Raw genomic sequence first — 17,240 nt, 5'->3', positions numbered from 1 at the left:
GCCAGAGTGGACTTATGTTCCTGGGTGCCAGAGTGGACTTATGTTCCTGGGTGCCAGAGTGGACTTATGTTCCTGGGTGCCAGAGTGGACTTATGTTCCTGGGTGCCAGAGTGGACTTATGTTCCTGGGTGCCAGAGTGGACTTATGTTCCTGGGTGCCAGAGTGGACGCCTGTTAATATTAATTTAAAAAAATGTGAACTAATCTGGAGTAAAATATAATTGAGGTCAATAAATCACAATAATTTGAACTCATCAATAATTATGGAAATAATAAAAATAATTTATACTTACATTATCTTTATTTTGAGATATGAAGATAATTATGTTAAATTAAAAATTAAAAATATATCTTTATTAGCGTAATATGTAAGATTTTATTATCGTTTTATTACAGGTTTGTTTCTTGACAAGTGTAGTACACCTGTGAACACCTGTTGATGTTACTCATAAAGAAACACAACGGGTGGGGTTTGAACCTATGGCGAGTGACTGGTAAAACTCCAGGTCAGTGCGTTAACCACTGGGCCAGCTGGGTACAGTAAGATTCATCTAAGTATATTTATACACCATTTGTGGTCACAATGGTGGTCCATGCTGACCTCCTTATGGTGTACACATATACCTGGTTAGATGAATCTTACTGTAGCCAGCTGGCCCGATGGTTAATGCACTGACCTGGAGGTTACGACTCACTCGCCATGGTTTCAAACTTCACCCGTTCCCCGGTTTGTTTGCAAAGTGTTACTATGATTTCTTGAGTTACTCATCATGCTCCTGCTAGTGATTTGCCTCACTCGAGACCTGGTTCAGCTATTGTGATGACCCCAAGATGACCCCGGCGTCGATGATGGTGACCCCGGTGACCGGGTGGTGACGCGTGGCCTCCAGCACCACCTGGAGGCCATCCACTACCTCTCCGAAGGGACACGAGAACCTCTTGACTGGGTGGCTTCTGGTGCAGATGTCGAAGCAAGCGTCGTACTCTGGCTTCCCACCACTAGATGCCACTAACAGCCCACCCGTCTTGGGGTGGGCGTACTCCCCGCCCCACTCCAGAGGGCCAAACAGCCCTTCAGAGCCAGGAGTGCCATTAACATTGATGTAGTGGTTCACTCGGAGGCACTCTCCTGGGCGGTCCTTGCACTCTACCTTGTTGAAGGTGGCACCCTTGTAGGTGGAGCCTTGGGTAGCTAGCACCAGTGTCAGGAAGTGGTGAGCACGACGAAGGTGACCCCACAGGCGGATGTACACCCGTCCGAGACGCCGTTCGCCCACTCCAAGGTCGAGGAACACCGTCGGTGACTCCTCCAGCAACGACATCACCACTGACAACTGTGTACACAAGTTACGTCGAGTTAGTTCATGCCTGGCACTGTTTGCTCGGGTATATAAAGTATACATAAGTGCATCAAGGCTGGTGCTTGGCCAGCACTGTGTTGTGATGGTGTAATATCCTACCTTTAAAGTTTCTGTAAGGGTATTTCTGCAAGGGATGACTGTGGGTTTGGTTAGCATAAAACTTGGTCACTTTACGTTAAACAAGTTTCACTAGTGTGCAGATTTAACAATATTTACCCCTATAAGTTTATAATTTACATAATTTCCGGGGGTCGTGGCACATACTCCCTCCTCTTGCACTCCATGACAGTGTTCCACCTGTTCTTGTGGCAAAAAACTCTAGTGTATTTTCCATATTTTCGATTTTCGATTTTCATACTTTCGATATTTATACTTTCTATATTTATTTGACATTTATTGTTCTTCCTTTTCATGGTGATAAAAAATCTTAGTCTTTCTTAGCCCGGTATGATTATACGTGGTCACCAGGTTTTGAACATGTGTAGCGTATTAAATGTAATTGTAATATGTAATATGAGCTAAATGTGTAGGAAGATTAGTCTGCTAGCACTTTATGTGCCTCATACCCATCATGTGGGCGGATAAGTCAAGAATACAGCTGCAGGAAATGACTATTATATTCACGAGAAAGTGTTACTGAGGAATGTTCTTCCAAGTGACTATTTATAATACTATATACAGTATATTAACTGATTTGTCACGAGTGTGTGTGTGTTAGCGTAAATAACAGACAAGAACAATAACTTTTATACTCCAATTATCTATAATTCATGTCCACTAAATCTTACACATACCTGGAGGGTGAGGAGGGTAGAGTGAGGTAGACGCTGCATGAGGGAGTAAATATGCAATTTTCCTTCTTCCCATCTCATCCTGCACTGTCGACCGTCGTCACTCACTATGCTGCACTTTGCATCCTCTGAGGGAGATGCCGTCGATTTTTTTTCTTCACCTTCCTCAGTAACAAGTTGGGTCACCTCTTCAGTCATGGAGTTTATCGAGCTTGAAGCTGCAAGAGTTTCCGGCGGTTCTTGGCATGATGGAAGTCTCAGAGTTGTCGGGGTATCTTGTGGTTTAGTGTCACTGTTTGAATTAACGTCGGCGGTGATCTCACACTCGTGGGACACACCGCTGGCCTCCTCATCTCCATTTCTTTCTGTCTCAGTTGTTCCTTGGGCTGACTGCTCTTGAGTGGTACTTGAAGTACCAGGAGATGCCATACTCTGACCTTCCCTGACAGTGTTAGGTAGCACCATGTCATTACTGTCATCTCCCAAACTGTTGGCTTCTCCAAGAGTGGAACTCTTGTTGCCACCTGGAGAAGAGACGTTGTCTGTATTTGAGAGTCTCGTGTCTTCTGTGTAAACTGAAATGCTGAACGTAGAACAGCGTCGATTTTGTAAGGAAGGACGAATGCCACTTATTCTTCTACGGTCTGACGACCATCGTGTGGGCACATGCAGCATGTCTTGAGCTCTGTGGTTGTTACTGTGTTTATGCTCTTTTGTGCGGCTGTCTTTGTTGTCTAGCGCTTTCCTGCCTGGGTGTTGTAGCGTCATGTACTTCTCGTCGTGCATTTCTCCTTCAGGACAGTCTTCTAACATTCTTATGACACGGAGGGCAGATTCCATATTATGAGAGCTCTTAGCTTCCTCCACCAGCGCCTTCAGTGTCTTCACCGAGTAACTCAGCAATCTGGCATCCTCACAGCTCTTACACACGGAGAGGAGACCCTCCTGCAACCTCTGCAGCACCTGCAGCTTCTTGTCACAGATAATGGATAGTCTCCTGTGGCCCATGTCGATGGCTCGGGCCTTAGTATACTGAAGGGCAGTGTCAACAGAAGCGATGGCATGGAGGTGCTGGGAATGATCATCTTGTAAGAGACAGTGGCCACACGCTGCTACCTCACAGTTCTGACACCAGAACTCAATCTGTGAGTTGTGACTGCAGCATACGCCATGCTGTGTGATGGTGCAATAAAGTTAATAGTAGTGGTAGTAGTAATGATGGTACTGTTAGTAGTGGTAGTGCAGTAGAGGTATTAGTATTTGTTTCACTAATAATAGCAGCACTATTATCAGTGCAAACAGTGTTAAAAGTAATAATCAAACTAATAGTACTACATCCAGAGTGCTACATCCAGAGTGCTACATCCAGAGTGCTACATCCAGAGTGCTACATCCAGAGTGTTACATCCAGAGTGCTACATCCAGAGTGCTACATCCAGAGTACTACATCCAGAGTACTACATCCAGAGTGCTACATCCAGAGTGCTACATCCAGAGTGCTACATCCAGAGTACTACATCCAGAGTACTACATCCAGAGTGCTACATCCAGAGTGCTACATCCAGAGTGCTACATCCAGAGTGCTACATCCAGAGTACTACATCCAGAGTACTACATCCAGAGTACTACATCCAGAGTGCTACATCCAGAGTGCTACATCCAGAGTGCTACATCCAGAGTACTACATCCAGAGTACTACATCCAGAGTGCTACATCCAGAGTGCTACATCCAGAGTACTACATCCAGAGTACTACATCCAGAGTGCTACATCCAGAGTGCTACATCCAGAGTGCTACATCCAGAGTACTACATCCAGAGTACTACATTCAGAGTACTACATCCAGAGTGCTACATCCAGAGTACTACATCCAGAGTACTACATCCAGAGTACTACATCCAGAGTGCTACATCCAGAGTGCTACATCCAGAGTGCTACATCCAGAGTACTACATCCAGAGTACTACATCCAGAGTGCTACATCCAGAGTACTACATCCAGAGTACTACATCCAGAGTACTACATCCAGAGTGCTACATCCAGAGTACTACATCCAGAGTACTACATCCAGAGTACTACATCCAGAGTGCTACATCCAGAGTACTACATCCAGAGTGCTACATCCAGAGTGCTACATCCAGAGTACTACATCCAGAGTACTACATCCAGAGTACTACATCCAAAGTACTACATCCAGAGTACTACATCCAGAGTACTACATCCAGAGTACTACATCCAGAGTGCTACATCCAGAGTACTACATCCAGAGTGCTACATCCAGAGTGCTACATCCAGAGTACTACATCCAGAGTGCTACATCCAGAGTACTACATCCAGAGTACTACATCCAGAGTACTACATCCAGAGTACTACATCCAGAGTGCTACATCCAGAGTACTACATCCAGAGTACTACATCCAGAGTGCTACATCCAGAGTACTACATCCAGAGTGCTACATCCAGAGTACTACATCCAGAGTACTACATCCAGAGTGCTACATCCAGAGTACTACGTCCAGAGTGCTACATCCAGAGTGCTACATCCAGAGTACTACATCCAGAGTACTACATCCAGAGTACTACATCCAGAGTGCTACATCCAGAGTGCTACATCCAGAGTACTACATCCAGAGTACTACATCCAGAGTACTACATCCAGAGTACTACATCCAGAGTACTACATCCAGAGTACTACATCCAGAGTGCTACATCCAGAGTACTACATCCAGAGTACTACATCCAGAGTACTACATCCAGAGTACTACATCCAGAGTGCTACATCCAGAGTGCTACATCCAGAGTACTACATCCAGAGTACTACATCCAGAGTACTACATCCAGAGTACTACATCCAGAGTACTACATCCAGAGTACTACATCCAGAGTGCTACATCCAGAGTACTACATCCAGAGTGCTACATCCAGAGTACTACATCCAGAGTACTACATCCAGAGTGCTACATCCAGAGTACTACATCCAGAGTACTACATCCAGAGTACTACATCCAGAGTGCTACATCCAGAGTACTACATCCAGAGTGCTACATCCAGAGTGCTACATCCAGAGTACTACATCCAGAGTACTACATCCAGAGTGCTACATCCAGAGTACTACATCCAGAGTGCTACATACAGAGTGCTACATCCAGAGTACTACATCCAGAGTACTACATCCAGAGTACTACATCCAGAGTACTACATCCAGAGTACTACATCCAGAGTACTACATCCAGAGTACTACATCCAGAGTACTACATCCAGAGTGCTACATCCAGAGTACTACATCCAGAGTGCTACATACAGAGTGCTACATCCAGAGTACTACATCCAGAGTACTACATCCAGAGTGCTACATCCAGAGTACTACATCCAGAGTGCTACATCCAGAGTACTACATCCAGAGTGCTACATCCAGAGTGCTACATCCAGAGTGCTACATCCAGAGTACTACATCCAGAGTACTACATCCAGAGTACTACATCCAGAGTACTACATCCAGAGTACTACATCCAGAGTACTACATCCAGAGTACTACATCCAGAGTGCTACATCCAGAGTACTACATCCAGAGTACTACATCCAGAGTGCTACATCCAGAGTACTACATCCAGAGTGCTACATACAGAGTGCTACATCCAGAGTACTACATCCAGAGTACTACATCCAGAGTACTACATCCAGAGTACTACATCCAGAGTACTATATCCAGAGTGCTACATCCAGAGTACTACATCCAGAGTGCTACATACAGAGTGCTACATCCAGAGTACTACATCCAGAGTACTACATCCAGAGTACTACATCCAGAGTACTACATCCAGAGTGCTACATCCAGAGTACTACATCCAGAGTACTACATCCAGAGTACTACATCCAGAGTACTACATCCAGAGTACTACATCCAGAGTACTACATCCAGAGTGCTACATCCAGAGTACTACATCCAGAGTACTACATCCAGAGTACTACATCCAGAGTACTACATCCAGAGTACTACATCCAGAGTACTACATCCAGAGTACTACATCCAGAGTACTACATCCAGAGTGCTACATCCAGAGTGCTACATCCAGAGTACTACATCCAGAGTGCTACATACAGTGCTACATCCAGAGTACTACATCCAGAGTACTACATCCAGAGTACTACATCCAGAGTACTACATCCAGAGTACTACATCCAGAGTGCTACATCCAGAGTGCTACATCCAGAGTGCTACATACAGAGTGCTACATCCAGAGTACTACATCCAGAGTACTACATCCAGAGTACTACATCCAGAGTACTACATCCAGAGTGCTACATCCAGAGTACTACATCCAGAGTACTACATCCAGAGTGCTACTACATCCAGAGTACTACATCCAGAGTACTACATCCAGAGTACTACATCCAGAGTACTACATCCAGAGTACTACATCCAGAGTACTACATCCAGAGTGCTACATCCAGAGTACTACATCCAGAGTACTACATCCAGAGTACTACATCCAGAGTACTACATCCAGAGTACTACATCCAGAGTACTACATCCAGAGTACTACATCCAGAGTACATAGAGTGCTACATCCAGAGTACTACATCCAGAGTACTACATCCAGAGTACTACATCCAGAGTACTACATCCAGAGTACTACATCCAGAGTACTACATCCAGAGTACTACATCCAGAGTACTACATCCAGAGTGCTACATCCAGAGTGCTACATCCAGAGTACTACATCCAGAGTACTACATCCAGAGTACTACATCCAGAGTACTACATCCAGAGTACTACATCCAGAGTGCTACATCCAGAGTACTACATCCAGAGTACTACATCCAGAGTACTACATCCAGAGTACTACATCCAGAGTACTACATCCAGAGTACTACATCCAGAGTACTACATCCAGAGTACTACATCCAGAGTACTACATCCAGAGTACTACATCCAGAGTACTACATCCAGAGTGAGTACTACATCCAGAGTACTACATCCAGAGTACTACATCCAGAGTACTACATCCAGAGTACTACATCCAGAGTACTACATCCAGACTACTACATCCAGAGTACTACATCCAGAGTACTACATCCAGAGTACTACATCCAGAGTACTACATCCAGAGTACTACATCCAGAGTACTACATCCAGAGTACTACATCCAGAGTACTACATCCAGAGTACTACATCCAGAGTACTACATCCAGAGTACTACATCCAGAGTACTACATCCAGAGTACATCCAGAGTGCTACATCCAGAGTGCTACATCCAGAGTACTACATCCAGAGTACTACATCCAGAGTACTACATCCAGAGTGCTACATCCAGAGTGAGTACTACATCCAGAGTGCTACATCCAGAGTGCTACATCCAGAGTACTACATCCAGAGTCCTACATCCAGAGTACTACATCCAGAGTACATCCAGAGTGCTACATCCAGAGTACTACATCCAGAGTACTACATCCAGAGTACTACATCCAGAGTACTACATCCAGAGTACTACATCCAGAGTGCTACATCCAGAGTACTACATCCAGAGTACTACATCCAGAGTACTACATCCAGAGTACTACATCCAGAGTACTACATCCAGAGTACTACATCCAGAGTACTACATCCAGAGTACTACATCCAGAGTACTACATCCAGAGTACTACATCCAGAGTACTACATCCAGAGTACTACATCCAGAGTACTACATCCAGAGTACTACATCCAGAGTGCTACATCCAGAGTACTACATCCAGAGTACTACATCCAGAGTACTACATCCAGAGTACTACATCCAGAGTACTACATCCAGAGTACTACATCCAGAGTACTACATCCAGAGTACTACATCCAGAGTACTACATCCAGAGTACTACATCCAGAGTACTACATCCAGAGTACTACATCCAGAGTACTACATCCAGAGTACTACATCCAGAGTACTACATCCAGAGTACTACATCCAGAGTACTACATCCAGAGTACTACATCCAGAGTACTACATCCAGAGTACTACATCCAGAGTACTACATCCAGAGTACTACATCCAGAGTACATCCAGAGTACTACATCCAGAGTACTACATCCAGAGTACTACATCCAGAGTACTACATCCAGAGTACTACATCCAGAGTACTACATCCAGAGTACTACATCCAGAGTACTACATCCAGAGTACTACATCCAGAGTACTACATCCAGAGTACTACATCCAGAGTACTACATCCAGAGTACTACATCCAGAGTACTACATCCAGAGTGCTACTATCCAGAGTACTACATCCAGAGTACTACATCCAGAGTACTACATCCAGAGTACTACATCCAGAGTACTACATCCAGAGTACTACATCCAGAGTACTACATCCACTACATCCAGAGTACTACATCCAGAGTACTACATCCAGAGTACTCCAGAGTACTACATCCAGAGTACACATCCAGAGTACTACATCCAGAGTACTACATCCAGAGTACTACATCCAGAGTACTACATCCAGAGTACTACATCCAGAGTACTACATCCAGAGTACTACATCCAGAGTACTACATCCAGAGTACTACATCCAGAGTACTACATCCAGAGTACTACATCCAGAGTACTACATCCAGAGTACTACATCCAGAGTACTACATCCAGAGTACTACATCCAGAGTACTACATCCAGAGTACTACATCCAGAGTACTACATCCAGAGTACTACATCCAGAGTACTACATCCAGAGTACTACATCCAGAGTACTACATCCAGAGTACTACATCCAGAGTACTACATCCAGAGTACTACATCCAGAGTACTACATCCAGAGTACTACATCCAGAGTACTACATCCAGAGTACATCCAGAGTACTACATCCAGAGTACTACATCCAGAGTACTACATCCAGAGTACTACATCCAGAGTACTACATCCAGAGTACATCCAGAGTACTACATCCAGAGTACTACATCCAGAGTACTACATCCAGAGTACTACATCCAGAGTACTACATCCAGAGTACTACATCCAGAGTACATCCACATCCAGAGTACTACATCCAGAGTACTACATCCAGAGTACTACATCCAGAGTACTACATCCAGAGTACTACATCCAGAGTACTACATCCAGAGTACTACATCCAGAGTACTACATCCAGAGTACTACATCAAGAGTACTACATCCAGAGTACATCCAGAGTACTACATCCAGAGTACTACATCCAGAGTACTACATCCAGAGTACTACATCCAGAGTACTACATCCAGAGTACTACATCCAGAGTACTACATCCAGAGTACTACATCCAGAGTACTACATCCAGAGTACTACATCCAGAGTACTACATCCAGAGTACTACATCCAGAGTACTACATCCAGAGTACTACATCCAGAGTACTACATCCAGAGTACTACATCCAGAGTACTACATCCAGAGTACTACATCCAGAGTACTACATCCAGAGTACTACATCCAGAGTACTACATCCAGAGTACTACATCCAGAGTACATCCAGAGTTCTACATCCAGAGTACTACATCCAGAGTACTACATCCAGAGTACTACATCCAGAGTACTACATCCAGAGTACTACATCCAGAGTACTACATCCAGAGTACTACATCCAGAGTACTACATCCAGAGTACTACATCCAGAGTACTACATCCAGAGTACTACATCCAGAGTACTACATCCAGAGTACTACATCCAGAGTACTACATCCAGAGTACTACATCCAGAGTGCTACATCCAGAGTACTACATCCAGAGTACTACATCCAGAGTACTACATCCAGAGTACTACATCCAGAGTACTACATCCAGAGTACTACATCCAGAGTACTACATCCAGAGTACTACATCCAGAGTACTACATCCAGAGTACTACATCCAGAGTACTACATCCAGAGTACTACATCCAGAGTCGTACATCCCCAGTACTACATCCAGAGTACTACATCCAGAGTACTACATCCAGAGTACTACATCCAGAGTACTACATCCAGAGTACTACATCCAGAGTACTACATCCAGAGTACTACATCCAGAGTACTACATCCAGAGTACTACATCCAGAGTACTACATCCAGAGTACTACATCCAGAGTACTACATCCAGAGTACTACATCCAGAGTACTACATCCAGAGTACTACATCCAGAGTACTACATCCAGAGTACTACATCCAGAGTGCTACATCCAGAGTGCTACATCCAGAGTACTACATCCAGAGTACTACATCCAGAGTACTACATCCAGAGTACTACATCCAGAGTACTACATCCAGAGTACTACATCCAGAGTACTACATCCAGAGTACTACATCCAGAGTACTACATCCAGAGTACTACATCCAGAGTACTACATCCAGAGTACTACATCCAGAGTACTACATCCAGAGTGCTACATCCAGAGTGCTACATCCAGAGTGCTACATCCAGAGTACTACATCCAGAGTACTACATCCAGAGTACTACATCCAGAGTACTACATCCAGAGTACTACATCCAGAGTACTACATCCAGAGTGCTACATCCAGAGTACTACATCCAGAGTACTACATCCAGAGTGCTACATCCAGAGTACTACATCCAGAGTACTACATCCAGAGTACTACATCCAGAGTACTACATCCAGAGTGCTACATCCAGAGTACTACATCCAGAGTACTACATCCAGAGTACTACATCCAGAGTGCTACATCCAGAGTACTACATCCAGAGTGCTACATCCAGAGTACTACATCCAGAGTACTACATCCAGAGTGCTACATCCAGAGTACTACATCCAGAGTACTACATCCAGAGTGCTACATCCAGAGTACTACATCCAGAGTACTACATCCAGAGTACTACATCCAGAGTACTACATCCAGAGTACTACATCCAGAGTACTACATCCAGAGTACTACATCCAGAGTACTACATCCAGAGTACTACATCCAGAGTACTACATCCAGAGTACTACATCCAGAGTACTACATCCAGAGTACTACATCCAGAGTACTACATCCAGAGTACTACATCCAGAGTACTACATCCAGAGTACTACATCCAGAGTACTACATCCAGAGTACTACATCCAGAGTACTACATCCAGAGTACTACATCCAGAGTACTACATCCAGAGTACTACATCCAGAGTACTACATCCAGAGTGCTACATCCAGAGTACTACATCCAGAGTACTACATCCAGAGTACTACATCCAGAGTACTACATCCAGAGTACTACATCCAGAGTACTACATCCAGAGTACTACATCCAGAGTACTACATCCAGAGTACTACATCCAGAGTACTACATCCAGAGTACTACATCCAGAGTACTACATCCAGAGTACTACATCCAGAGTACTACATCCAGAGTACTACATCCAGAGTACTACATCCAGAGTACTCCATCCAGAGTACTACATCCAGAGTGCTACATCCAGAGTACTACATCCAGAGTACTACATCCAGAGTGCTACATCCAGAGTGCTACATCCAGAGTGCTACATCCAGTGTGCTACATCCAGAGTACTACATCCAGAGTGCTACATCCAGAGTACTACATCCAGAGTACTACATCCAGAGTACTACATCCAGAGTACTACATCCAGAGTACTACATCCAGAGTACTACATCCAGAGTACTACATCCAGAGTACTACATCCAGAGTACTACATCCAGAGTACTACATCCAGAGTACTACATCCAGAGTACTACATCCAGAGTACTACATCCAGAGTACTACATCCAGAGTACTACATCCAGAGTGCTACATCCAGAGTGCTACATCCAGAGTGCTACATCCAGAGTGCTACATCCAGAGTGCTACATCCAGAGTACTACATCCAGAGTACTACATCCAGAGTACTACATCCAGAGTACTACATCCAGAGTACTACATCCAGAGTACTACATCCAGAGTACTACATCCAGAGTACTACATCCAGAGTACTACATCCAGAGTACTACATCCAGAGTACTACATCCAGAGTGCTACATCCAGAGTACTACATCCAGAGTACTACATCCAGAGTACTACATCCAGAGTGCTACATCCAGAGTACTACATCCAGAGTACTACATCCAGAGTGCTACATCCAGAGTACTACATCCAGAGTACTACATCCAGAGTACTACATCCAGAGTGCTACATCCAGAGTACTACATCCAGAGTACTACATCCAGAGTACTACATCCAGAGTACTACATCCAGAGTACTACATCCAGAGTACTACATCCAGAGTGCTACATCCAGAGTACTACATCCAGAGTACTACATCCAGAGTACTACATCCAGAGTACTACATCCAGAGTACTACATCCAGAGTGCTACATCCAGAGTACTACATCCAGAGTACTACATCCAGAGTACTACATCCAGAGTACTACATCCAGAGTACTACATCCATAGTACTACATCCAGAGTACTACATCCAGAGTACTACATCCAGAGTACTACATCCAGAGTACTACATCCAGAGTACTACATCCAGAGTACTACATCCAGAGTACTACATCCAGAGTACTACATCCAGAGTACTACATCCAGAGTACTACATCCAGAGTACTACATCCAGAGTGCTACATCCAGAGTACTACATCCAGAGTACTACATCCAGAGTACTACATCCAGAGTACTACATCCAGAGTACAGGCACTGACAAAGAAACATCTATATTAATTTCTTACCAACATTCTCTCCAAGATTTAACAGTTTCTCATCTAACGTCATTAAAATCACGGGAAGCACTAAACCCACAAGGTCAATCAACTCTTATGGAATGGGAAATAATCATATCTGACTAAAGGAAGAGAGGAATAGGCCCAGTTTCTTTGATCAAAAGTCTTTCACCAATAAAGCGTCCCTCGAAGGATACACTAACCTTAGCCTTGACGAAAACCTTCGCCAGATTGAGGAGAGCAAACACAACAGGCAGCTGCTGAAGGGAAGGTTCTGTGTGTGGGATCCTGCAGTAGGGGCAGGATAGGGGCTGAGGGACGGTCTTCTCCAGGGTCAGGAGACACTGCCTGCAGAAGGTGTGACCACAGCGGGGCAGGAGGACTGGGTCATGGCTGCCGTGGCTGTAAATCTCGGAACACACCCCACACGTCAAGTCAGAGTCCATCACTGCTCTAAAAATACTGTATTTTAAGGAGTGGACTGCTAAGTCAGCGGAAGTCCTCGGTCAGATGACCAAAAGCTCCAGCTGAGGTTCATCATATGACTAAGACCTACGCCAGGAAACTCTTGTCCTGTTTCCTGACAGACCTTACCTAACCTAATCACTGCTCTAAAAATATGAACGATTTCCAATCTTAGACTTGACGCTCTAGTAGTTGAGAGTCTTAGACTATGACAAATAATTCGAAATGGTTTAGATATGCTCAACATACCTATGTATGTATTACATACATAAAGTTTAAACAAAATATAAAAAATCGAATTTCAATGCACCAAAAGAGGAGAAAATGCAATAGGCTACGATACTATGCCTACATAAATAGCCAGTATAAGTTACATTCTCCTGTATGTATTGTTCCAGTGCTGATATTAGGATGCCTAAGAGACTATAATGTTCCAAGGCAGTGGTGCAGCCACAGTTAAGGAGCCTTAACATTACCTCCCCAATCCTCAGACACAAGTACTTTTTATTATTATATTCCAAATTCATGACTAATTCTCACCGTACCAACGACCACAAAAACACGAGATTTTAAGAAATTTAACACTTACACTTACAGTCATACATACACACATACACACTATTTTTTAGCCTAATGGCCATATAGAGGTCATGGTAGTTAGTTTTGATAATGTTTGGTTAACTTGTGCTGCTAAACCCATAAGGGCAATACAAGCTCGTGAGGTTCCATCTATGGTGGGGGAGGACAAGCTCAGTCCCCTGTGATCAAGAACCCCTTTACCAGCATCAAGGTGCCCCCTTATTTAAGGGACATACCACAAAGCTCACCTGTATAAAGCAGTAGAAACAATAGTAGTAATAGCAGCAACAGTAACAGTAGCAGCAACAGTAGCAGCAACAGTAGCAGCAACAACAACAGAGGCAGTGTTGGTGTTGTGGTACAGGAGGTGAGGCAGCACTGGTAAATCCTCTTATCGTTCATCTTATCTCTTACACACCATTTTCTTTACCACAGGACGCTGGTGGCTCAGTGGTAGCTACAACCTCGGCTCACAACCGAAGTTGTCCAGCTACAATCCGGGGGCTGGTAGAGACTTATACACAAGACTCCTTACAACCACTGCTCCTTCTTCACCCAGCAGTATATAAGTACCTAATGGGTACAGTCCCTGGACCCATTATGTATCTCTGTAATGTTGAGGTACAGTCTCTGGATCCATTATGTATCTCTGTAATGTTGAGGTACAGCCCCTGGACCCATTATGTATCTCTGTAATGTTGAGGTGCAGTCCCTGGACCCATTATGTATCTAATGTTGAGGTACAGTCCCTGGACCCATTATGTATCTAATGTTGAGGTACAGTCCCTGGACCCATTATGTATCTCTGTAATGTTGAGGTACAGTCCCTGGACCCATTATGTATCTGTAATGTTGAGGTACAGTCCCTGGACCCGTTATGTATCTCTGTAATGTTGAGGTACAGTCCCTGGACCCATTATGTATCTCTGTAATGTTGAGGTACAGTCCCTGGACCCGTTATGTTCCTCGGTAATTTTTTGACTACCGCTCACACCATCTAAATGGAGTTTACCTGGAGAGGGTTTCGGGGGTCAACGCCCCCGCGGCCCGGTCTGAGACCAGGCCTCATGGTGGATCAGGGTCTGATCAACCAGGCTGTTACTGCTGGTCGCACGCAAGCTGACGTACTAACTACAGCCCGGTTGGTCAGGTACTAACTTTAGGTGCCTGACCAGTACCTAATTAAGTGTATAATTAAGATAGTCTTATATTGCCCCAGAACAGAAGCTGAGTCAGGAGGTGTGACTCGACCCCCACAAACACAGCTCAGGCGGTACACAATCTCGGGGAATAACAACACACATGATAAATATTATTTATTTAATATCATTACACAAGTGCCAATTATTTGTATTTAAATTAGTGAAATAATTTTAGGAATGACTAGGCTAATATTATAATAATAATCAAAAATAATAATTAATAATAATTTAAAAAATAATTAATAATTTTAATAAACGATCATAAATTTTTAGCTGAATTAATTATAATAAAACTAATGAGTTGATTTTTTGATCATAAACTATAAGCAATTAACGAAATTTAAATCATTTTAAATTTGTTAGGCAAATAAACTAAGATTTTTTTGACAATTCGACTTAATTCTACAAGTATAAATCTGGTGAAAATGTCTATATAATACCTACTTAACAATTTATATTTGTGGCATAAATCAAAACCTTCGTTCACTGTTACTATATTTCGTCTTTATATCGTTTAAATTATATATCGTCTTTGTTTATCACTACGACAGCCGGAGTGTTGCGTTCTTGTTGTCTGGATGACAGAGCTATGTAAGACGGGTACGTTAGGTAAGGTTAGGTTAGGTTAGGTAAGGTTAGGTTAGGTTAGGTTAGGTTAGGTAAGGTAAGGTTAGGTTAGGTTAGGTTAGGGTAGGTTAGGGTAGGCTAGGTTAGGTTAGGTAAGGTTAGGTTAGGTAAGGTAAGGTTAGGTTAGGTTAGGTAAGGTTACGTTATGTTAGGTTAGTTTAGGTTAGGTTACATTACGTTAGGTAAGGTTGTTTTGGGTTAGGTTAGATTAGGTTCGTCAGGAAACAGAAGAAGTGTTTCCTGACGCTGGTCTTTGTTGATGACCCACAGCTGGAGCCTTTGGTCATCTGACCGAGGCCTTCCGCTGGCTTACCTCTCCACCCCATCGAAAATTATGGTCATAGTTATAACTAGGTTTTATATGTAAGAGGGACTGGCTGTCTAGTTAGTGTGGATTTATTTACTGCAGACAAGGTTGAAATAGTTACAAGGCAGAGGAGTCACGGGAAGAGTCAACATTTTCCCTAAGTTACGTTAGATAAGTGAGGGAAAGCTAAGTTAGGTTACATTATGTTATGGAGAAGCTAGGTTAGGTTACATTAGGTTATGGGGAAGCTAGGTTAAGTTTTTCTCTGTGAATCTTTGTTCAATTTTTTTATAGATTCTGTGAGAGGTTTGTCATGGAGGGGAAAAAGAGAAGAGGGAGGAGGGAGGTAATGGGGAAGGGGGAGGAGGTGGTGGGGAATTTTTGGTTAAGGATTTATTAAGTATGAGAGGATTGATTAGAGGTTGTGGTTTGGTTGGAGAGTGAATTGTTGATGGAGAGTGACGAGTGAGGGAGAGGCTGAGGGAGAAAGAAAGCGTAGTTCAGAAGATGGGTCGAAGCTTTGATTGGCAGTAAACACCACAAAAACGACTCGTGATGTAGCTAGCAGAGACGACTGGAACGACTGGTCACTAGTTGGGTCGTGCTGAGTCAGTCACGACGACTCCGACCTCTTGCATGGTGACCTCTCTGACTGGTTTGTGATTGACGGCAGCCAGGACCGCCTCCCACCCTGCCACTACCTCCCCGAAGGGGCAGGCGAAGTCCCTGGAGCAGTTCTCAATGGTGCAGATGTCGAAGCAAGAGTCTCTGTCTGGTCTCCCACTGCCAGCACCTACCACCAGCCCCTTCCTCTGACGTCCCTTGTACTTCCCCTCCCACTCTAAGTTGTCCATCACCCCTTGGGCGCTCAGGTCCCCGTTAGGGGTTAAATAGGGTCCCCCGTGGAGGCATTCTCCCTTTAACCCCCTAGAGTAGACTTCCTCGAACTTGGCCCCGCGGTAGGAGGGTCCGTGAGTGCCCATGCAGAGAGCCAGGTAATGCTGGGCCCGGCGTAGGTGACCCCACAAACGAATGTAAACACGTCCCAGACGACGTCCTCTGGCTGTCAGGTCGAGGAAAACCTCTGGTGTGTCCTCGGGGATGACGCTCTGAAGCACCGACAGCTGTAAGAGTGTACACACTGAAGTACTGTGAGAGCTTACAGCAAAGTAATCCTTGATCAAATAAACTGAACCTAAATCTCGCTTTTGATTAAGCCTGATTACCTCCCATTTCTAGGTACTATATGATCCCTACTGACTTAATGCTTCCCATG

At 44.1% G+C, this 17,240-nt stretch overlaps 2 protein-coding genes across 4 annotated transcripts in view; both read right to left on the bottom strand.

Moving 5' to 3' along the window:
• Positions 1 to 281: 281 nt before the first annotated feature.
• On the bottom strand, positions 282 to 14,201 carry LOC138854667 (uncharacterized). Its single transcript, XM_070099183.1, has 4 exons — positions 14,077 to 14,201; positions 12,988 to 13,237; positions 2,155 to 3,324; positions 282 to 1,333 (listed from the first exon to the last, which is right to left on the bottom strand). The coding sequence occupies exons 2-4, from the start codon at positions 13,228 to 13,230 to the stop codon at positions 812 to 814; spliced, it is 1,935 nt and encodes a 644-aa protein (XP_069955284.1). The 5' UTR covers positions 13,231 to 13,237; positions 14,077 to 14,201; the 3' UTR covers positions 282 to 811.
• Positions 14,202 to 15,635: 1,434 nt separating this feature from the next.
• LOC128704055 (uncharacterized) overlaps positions 15,636 to 17,240 on the bottom strand; it is a 54,386-nt gene continuing 52,781 nt past the window's right edge. For all 3 annotated transcript variants that reach the window (XM_070099180.1, XM_070099181.1, XM_070099182.1), the window contains one exon: positions 15,636 to 17,088. In XM_070099180.1, coding sequence (XP_069955281.1) covers positions 16,555 to 17,088 — 534 coding nt within the window. In that variant the 3' untranslated portion in view covers positions 15,636 to 16,554. The remainder of the gene's footprint in view (positions 17,089 to 17,240) is intronic.

This window comes from Cherax quadricarinatus, chromosome 66 (genome assembly GCF_038502225.1).
Source record: "Cherax quadricarinatus isolate ZL_2023a chromosome 66, ASM3850222v1, whole genome shotgun sequence".
Taxonomy (NCBI): domain Eukaryota; kingdom Metazoa; phylum Arthropoda; class Malacostraca; order Decapoda; family Parastacidae; genus Cherax; species Cherax quadricarinatus.
This window is presented reverse-complemented; position numbering and strand designations above follow the sequence as displayed.